Here is an 8,736-nt window from a genome sequence, read left to right as displayed (position 1 = left end):
TGTGTGTGTGTGGTTGTGTGTGTGCAAGATTTGTAGGTCTGATACTCAAATAGAAGTTGTCATTAAGGGTGAACAACACAGATAGAATCGTTTCTGCTCCATCAGGCCTCCACTAAGGATTCATGTTGATTAAGCCCTAATTGTTTTTTTCATTATAAAAAGGGTCAAAAAATTTTTTATGTTATAAAAGGCAAATAAAGTGTTTGTAATATAGCAACATTTAAAAAAACAAACTCATTTTCACTTTACTGTAATAGAAATACAAGGAAACGAGCAATTGTTCATTTATTTTTTGTATTTTTTTTCTACTGATCCTATTTCTTCTGTGCACATTTTTTTATCGAGGTGAACAGTTACAACACGAGTAAAATGCCACGTTTTGCTAATCTTTTTTTGCCTGTCATTGATTTACAAATGGTCACATGAAAACACAAAGACTTACAGAGCTGTTATCCAATCAAGCTAACACTAAAGTTTGTCTCCTCTTGCTTGTTTTCAGTTTTTTCTGTCAGCAGTGTGTCATGACCGTCAGACAAAAATGTCCCATGATTGGAAATAGTTTTTTTTTAATTTAGGGAGCCAGAAAACCAAAATAATGTTTGTCTCTAACACATATGTAAACCTTTAACTAGTGTTTGAGATAATAACAGTCGTTTGCAGTATTGTGGGATGATGAGACAACTTAGTGCGGTCAGTTTTAATGTCTGTTTGACTTAAACCTGTTAAATGTGTCTTCGTTTAATGTGTTCTAATTAAAAGTCTTGCCTCCAGAGTTTAGTCAGCTAAAGTATGTTTCATAACTCTTTCTGCATTCAAACAAAGCTCATTCAGTTATTTGGTAGTTTTGAACAGAAAACGATTGCATTTAAAGCCTCTACTGGCCTTCATGTTGAAACCTTTTAATCCTTCATACTTGGCTCATGTCTGAATTTGCATGCTGTTGGTTTTGATTTGCAAAAGGGGAACTATGGCTTCAACGGACAGCCTGTCGATATCAAAAGGATTATTTGCATGTACGTTGCAGAAAACTGCCCAGTGTGTGGGTATCTATACAAGGGCCCTCTTTGTGTTTCATTTTGCAGCCGGCGAATGAATCAATGATCAGCTCTTTTCTCTGCAGGTTGTAAATACACGTGTCACGCTGCATGTCGGGAAAGAGTGTCGCTGGACTGTCATCCTGCAGCGTCGCCCGTCAGTCAGGACCAGCTCAACAACAACACGCCGCTCCATGTGAGTACACACTCTGACTCCTGTGCTGTTTTGTTGTTATTTTATAGCGTCTAATGACCCTCTGATTATGGAGTTAAAAAGCTGCGCATGTTTAATTTTGACCCAAAATTCCACAATATTGCATGAAAATACATATATTTTCTTTATTTAAGTGATATGTGGGCTTTAATTAGACAGTTTTAGTGTCCAGTGATGGTTGAAATACTGTTAAAGAGCCATTTCTACCTTGATAATATCAGATGATCTGCATCAGAGCATGATGAAGGAAAGACATCCCCGAGGCCCACTGTGTTGGGTGCTGGATCGCAAAATGTCAAAAATGAGAAAAGAAAAGAAGAACGATCCGCACACCAAACAAGCTCCCTTTTACAATTTATTGGCGTGACGTTTCGAGCAAAATGCTCTTCCTCAGACTGCTAAACATTAGACTCAGGCCGCCATCTTAAGTACCCATAGTGCTCAGCATTCATCACGTGGTACATTGGCAGGTAAATGTATGCAATCATGTATAGAAAAATAGTTTTTGCAAAAAAATGAATGAATAAACATATGTGAGAAAAAAGCTATATGTGAGAAAAAATATAAAGAGTCAGATATTGAAATGTATCTATATGTATATCTGACTCTTTATATTTGTGTGCAGATCGTTCTTTTCTTTTCTGCATCAGAGAATGAAACATTCACATTTTTGAGCAATTTCAGGTCATCTCATCCATGTCAGCTGAAAAACAGAGATTATATTTGAATCTGGAAACAGTAGCTGCCAATCACAACAAAGCTATTGAAGCTACATGCACTATATCCACAGTATTGCACATTTAAGTTAGTATTTTGGCACTAAATATATTAATTTTGGGTTAATATCAGTGTTTAGCAGTAATAAACTACAAACATGGTGGACATGCTGTTATTTATGGTTTGAGGATCGTTCAATACTGGGCTTTAAATTTTATCCTACACACTCGCTACACTCAATTGATTAGGAAAAGTAACACTGCTGTAGTACCACCCATGACCACAAGGTTGTGCTGCAGCCAAACATTTAGGCTGCTCTTAACAACAATAGTACAGCTATAATAAATAGAAAAACAGTATTTAATTGAGCTTTTTATTATTGTGTCAGTGTCAGAACATTACTGTCACATAGTTTTTTTGCCTCCTTAGTCGATAAAACAAGACGTGTGCAGCTGAAATGATTAAAATGTTACATAATGACTGGGACTTTTCTGCCACAAATATTGAAAACAATGTGAAAAACACCAGTAAGAAGTCAAAACAGGCCCAAATAAATGAATGAAAGCAATTTATGATATTCTTACATGTGTAAAGTGGCGGCAATAGAAGATAAATGCAACCACGCAATGGGAAGTTATTTGAACAAATTCTGAGTTGTTGTTAAAATAAAGATATCACACACCCTATTATCAGCTTCTCAGCTGTTAAAGACATGTTGTTTTTCTTGCTCTCATGCGATACTGAAAGTAAAACAATCATTCTGTATTGATTTGGATGGCTGGTCAGACAAAACAAGCTGATTAAAGACTCGGCTTTGAGTTTTAGGCAACTGTGAGGGAGGTTTTTCAGTGTTTTTGGACATTTCACAAACCCAGTTCATGGAGAAAATGCTAAATATTGAATGAATTGACAATGAAAATAATTATTTCTTGCAGCCTGACAGTCGCGTGATGAATAGGAAACAGTAAGATGATAATAGTTTAGTCTGAGGTCAGACATGTGTTTCAGAGTGTCACTGTAATGTGTCAGATTCCATCGAGCTTTGATAAAACACTGGATCCTGCACACGCACGCCCACAATGCATCACTCACCAAGAATGGTGTGTGTGTGTGTGTGTGTGTGTGTAGTTCCAAGAAGACAGCTGGGTGTGTAGCAGGTCTGGTTCATGTTAGAGTGTTTTTCAGACCACACCAGGCTGTATTACAACATCATCCGACTGGAGCTGTGTGGGGCTTCAATAACTTTAACTGTGTGTGTGTGTGTGTATGTGGATGAGTGGGTGTGTGGGCGTGCACGTGTGTGTGTGTGTGTGTGTGTGTGTGTGTGTGTGTGCGTGGGTGTGTGTGTGCTACAGTCAGCCACAGTTATTTCCCGTATAGGAAACAGTTACAGGATGTGTGACACTGGCACAAAGAGAAACATGAGCATGCAAACTCTGCTCTACACGCTGGAATCAGGATACTTTTATAATCCCAGGAGCTTCAGTAAAAAGCACCTGAATTTCTCTTTTGTGGTTCTTGAAGATGAGACGCTTCTTCAGCGCTCACCGACTGACAGGGAGTCCCACATATTTCCAGTCATTCCCAGCACACGTGACTCATGACCGAAGAGTCACATGCCTCGAGGTGTGAATGATTATGAAACTGCCAGGTGAGGGTTGAGTTAAGGTGTTAACGGAGGTGAGGCCTCAACGCTGCAATATGAGTACCTGATAAGTGGTGCCACAGACCCCTCCTCTGTTTAGAGAGGCTGGTCCAGTTTAACATGAATGACTTCCTTCAGTCTCCTCTGTCTAAACACTGTTGTCCTCAAAGGGGTGTCCCTTATCCTAATTATGCTTATCATTATCAGCATTCTTATCAGTATAACTCCTTATCCTTATCAAGGTACTTGTATAAAAAAAAAAAAAAAAATCAATCACTCGTCTTTCTCCAGTTTTGCTTTGTTGGACATCGCGTCCTGTTTTATATGATGGGAGGAGTTAAAATCACGTTTTATTGGATATTTGTTTATACACTGACTCAACATGAGTCAGCAAATACATACGGATGGCTGGTTATGGGAAGAGAAAACATATAAAGGTAGTACAGTTTACTTTTTGGTTTATATTAAGCTAGAAGTGAAGCTTTAAGCCCCCGCGACCTTAGTGAGGATTAAGTGGTGTACAGATAATGGATGGATGGATGGATGACGCTTTAGGCCCTTAAAGGAACAAGCTAACATTCTGAGGAAACACAGAGTCACTGGAGCAGATATCAGTGTGTGTCAGAGATACACTGGTTCCTGACTCCAGGTGATGTCTTGATACATCAGGTTTGTTATGTCCAGCTGTTAGTATCTCATATGTACGCCCCTGAGAAATGTTGTGTAGACTCTGTGGGTTGGCCAAGTGAGAGGTGCTTCTAGGAGGTGGAGTTTGCTAAACATGAAGGTTACTTATGAGGTGTAGCACATGGTCTGCAAGAGAAGGGGATGCTTTAAGATTCCCAGTTGGTCTGTTATGAAGAACATCCTTTCTTTATGCTTCTACGACACGTTGCCTCGACTCTACAAACCCTCTGCAGCCTCCCTCGACTGGTGGGATTTTTATTTTCCAGCCATGTTGTAACATGTGTACTGCAGCTTCTTGCACTCTCAGACTTCCTCCACGGCATCTTCCCAGAGCACAGTGAGCTTTATGATATACTGGAGACGGAGTGAAGCCGACCATAGCACAAGGTCTGGTACGAGGTTGGCTGACGCAGTTTCAAGGAGCCCTTTGGCCGAAATCTGCTGCCAATTTCCAGCTGGGTTTCCCACCTTGTAGCTCTGGTCTAGATGTGTGGTTGTGGTTTTCCCCTCACCTTCCTGGACAAATTGTTGTTGGCCGACAGGATGAAGGGAAAGGAAGTGCGTTGATGCTCGTCTGCCAACTGTCCAGCACTGCTGCAAAATGCTGCAGGTGTGTCGGCCTTGTGTGAGGACTGTGTTGCAGCCCACCCACTGGTTCTCTAGTATGGCTCTGATTCACAGTTGTTGACATGAATAACTTTAACTTTTCTTTCACCAGCTAATGCTTAGTTGTCAATAATTATACTGAAACCATAAAGCTTTTGGGCAATTTTGTTACTGTATCCATTATTATTATTATTATTATTATTATTATTATTATTATTATTATTATTAATAATAATAATAATAACAATAATATTGCTAATGTTGTGTTGGTGTTGCTGGTGCAGCAATTTCCCCGAGGTTTCCACCAAGGGGATCAATAAAGTTCTATTCTATTCTATTCTATTCTATTCTATTCTATTCTATTCTATTCTATTCTATTCTATTCTATTATCCAGAGGTTGGCTCTGAATGAAAGAAATAAATTCTATTCTATTTTTTTCCTTGATGAGTTTTATTCGTAATTCTGACATTTAATTTAAGGAAACCTTTATAAGTATTGTATCTACATGTAGCAAATGTTATCCCATCGATGTAACCGATCAGAAATCAGTGGTCTCATGCAACTAAGTGATTCTTAAAAGTACATTTAAGGGGCACCCTGGTAGCTCACCTGGTACAGAATACACACCGTGTCCTAAAGCTGATTACCTGCTACAGTGGCCCTGGTTCTCTCTTCAGCTCTACCTATGAAGCCAAAAATGGTCCCAAAGTAATCTGTCGTTCTTAAACAGCTGTAAGACATTATCATCTTACAGACCAACATTGCACCTCGGTGTTGACATCCCATCTGCCACTTTAACATCTCCAGTCTCCACGGAGAGCAGCCTGGTTTTGGCTCCAGCGCTTGTCAACACTGATGTGGTTGTATTCCTGCAGGAGGAGGAGGATTAGCTCAGCACATTTCAAACCAAAGCTGAACATATTCACACACTGGAATAGTGCTGAGTAATGCTGAGCGCAGTGTGGTGGGTGTAAAATAACTTTGTAAAACTTATTTTATAAAAATACATTTTTTGGTTTGTGTGTGTGTGTGTGTGTGTGTGTGTGTGTGTGTGTGTGTGGTGAGTTCATTGTGTGGCTGCAGATGTCAAAGTGTCCACGCACATACCAGTGAGTGTGTTTCTAGTTAAACACACTGTGCACTGTATGTATAGATATTCATAGACGTGCATATAGTTAATTCTTGCAGCTGATCTGAGTTAAGCAACAGCCTGATGTATTGTGGTTTAAAAGTCTGGTTTGGTTTTCTTTGCTGAAAAATATCTTCTTCTTTCTGCAGCTGAAAACAGATTTTTAAATTTTTTTCACTACTTCTGCCTGTGAGCGTCTCCTCATTCAGAATTGCTGAAGCATGTGAAGGAGTGATTGCCTGTCTGTGGTTTGTGGTGAACTTGTCTAGAAGCTGAATGTCAGAGATGATAGCCTGATACGCAGCCATAAGCCAGTCATAAGCTCTCATGTGTTTCTGTGAAAATCAAGTTCTTGTGTGTGTTTCTTGGTGTGTGTGTGCTAAAGTCAGACATGAACCGTGAACCTGCAGAGAGTCAGACGTCTATACTCAGACTGTTTAGTTTCCTTCTTGTCATTTTCAGAGTCTGCAACCAACCATTAACATACTTTGTGCTTTTGTGTTTACCACATGTTTGCATGTTAACACAATCAACTAAGATGGTTTATGTGGGTAGCATTACATCTGCTGAGATGTAGCATGTTAGCATTGTCATTGTGAGAATATAACAGTACATATATTCATGCTTGCAGCCTTAATGAGAATATCACTTTATTACTAGTGTAAAACACAAAATATACAATTTTCTTTTACATCCTTACATCCTGCAATCTTGTGAAAACAGTCTTTGAAATTGTGCATTGAAAGCCACAGTGTTCCTGCGGACTTTCCATAAAACTCTATCACAAGTCAGACTTTCAACGATGGTTCATCTCACCATGACTGTAGACCTCCTGGTTTTAGTCCTGCTCTAAACGGTTTGTTGCCCCCATCAGGAAGAAGATACTCTGTATGTCTGTGATTAACACCGTGGGGTGAAACAGTTGACCACATGGCGGCTGACATCACCATGAATTAGTGTGTGAGACGTTTTATTACTTATAACTTTCTCTCTGATCTTCGGATCATTTTACATGAAAACATCACAGGACAACGGCTGTGTCTGTTTGCTGAGTTTGTCAGACGATTTTGCAATTATAAAATCAGTAGTGCAGTGATGCAAAGCAACAGTTTGGAAATGGCTGGTTAGGATGCAGTTTTGATGTCTTTCAGTTACTGTTTCATACCCGTTCTACTGTCTGAACACAGAAATGGAAAAATGTGTCCATGAGAACAACTTTAATTGGAATTCAGCTGCGTTAAAATACAATTTATGAGAGCACAGAGCGTGTGACAGCATGCGACAGGCACAGTAACCCAGTCTGTCCTTGATGATTGTTTACCATTTACATCAACTGTATGTCCTCATGTCAGAGCTCTGCAGAAACTGTAACTCTGAGGAGCATTTAAAGATGGTGGAAACGTTAGGAGAGATAAGAAATGTTAGCCACATTAGCAGCACAGCATGCTAACACTGAGCATTCTCCTGTTGTTGTGGTGACATCGCCATCGATAACAAAAGTCATCCACTGGGTCTTCGGTTCCTCAGACGCTGGGAGTGCATGAAGACTCTTGTGTTCACTCTTGCAGAGTGAGGAACTACAGGAGTGAGCGTCTTCATATTTTCACAGCTTTTACTTCAAACCTCCAAACTACAAATATAGAAGTCCACCATATGGAACCTTTAAATAATCACATCGGGTTCGATCAGAGCCAGATGGCAGTGAATCCCTGGGTTGCACGTTTTGTTGTGAGTGTAGAAATACGGGGTGGAGCTGTGGGTGTGTATTGCTTTAAATAATTTGGTTAGTCAGCAGTGGTCTCTTTGGTACGTGGCCGCCTGTCGACACGAGCTGATTTACACACACACACCTGTGCCAGTTATCACAGTGACGGTGATCTCACACGGCAGCCAGCCAGCCAGCGTACAGACATTTACTCTAGCAGCCTGTAACACTAGTGCAGGGAAAACCTCCTGTATTTGTGTTGGCGGGTATGAAGAAGTAGGTTAGTAGAAACCAACAGCACACTGCTCGTTCTGACATATTCACATGCGTTTGGTTTTAACACCTGTGCACTACGAATAGAAACAAATCTTCTCATGTAACATCAATAATAATACATTAACTGCCTCGTGTGACCTACAATTATCAGTTAATACATTTATTGAACAAGTGACAACACAAGAACCACGGACAGAACAAACACAGTTTAATGTTTGACGTCAATCGGGGTCATCACACCTTGTTCGAGACTATTATTAACCTACAAACTGACTAACATGATCAGCAGTAAATTCAATCAGCTGCCCTCAATCTGCAGCCGCACGGACCTGAGAGAGTACTCCACAGTCTACATGTGTTGTGCTGCTTTGTGCACAATGGATTCATTTAATGTCACAATGTTTATTATCTTAAAGGCTTAATACATTATCTTTTTTTTTGGGTTGAGGTTCAAACTTTATATACAGCACTGAATCCAAATCCTTTTGCCCTGACTTTCCTTAAGATGATCTTGAGTGGACATAGGTGTGACAAAAAGTGCTTTTTTCCCTCTCAGACTGTTTCATTTCAAGCATTTATAGAGACCTAAAGAGGTGAAAGTATGAAGAATTTTACAAGAAAATTAAAAATGTATGAATGTTTTAGGCTGCAGGGTGGTGCAGGCGGTAGCACTGTTGCCTCGCAGCAAGAAGGTTGCCGGTTCGCGTCCCAGTGGGGGCACC

At 40.0% G+C, this 8,736-nt stretch overlaps 1 protein-coding gene across 1 annotated transcript in view; it reads left to right on the top strand.

Moving 5' to 3' along the window:
- The window catches only part of rassf3 (Ras association domain family member 3), an 88,309-nt gene that overhangs the window by 14,353 nt on the left and 65,220 nt on the right, over nucleotides 1–8,736 (top strand). Inside the window, exon 2 of the mRNA XM_008291107.1 lies at nucleotides 1,121–1,230. Coding sequence (XP_008289329.1) covers nucleotides 1,121–1,230 — 110 coding nt within the window. The remainder of the gene's footprint in view (nucleotides 1–1,120; nucleotides 1,231–8,736) is intronic.

The sequence above is a fragment of the Stegastes partitus genome, unplaced genomic scaffold, assembly GCF_000690725.1.
Source record: "Stegastes partitus isolate 25-593 unplaced genomic scaffold, Stegastes_partitus-1.0.2 Scaffold718, whole genome shotgun sequence".
In the NCBI taxonomy this organism is placed as follows: Eukaryota; Metazoa; Chordata; class Actinopteri; family Pomacentridae; genus Stegastes; species Stegastes partitus.
Note: the sequence above shows the minus strand (reverse complement) of the source record. Positions and strands in the feature narration are given on the sequence as shown.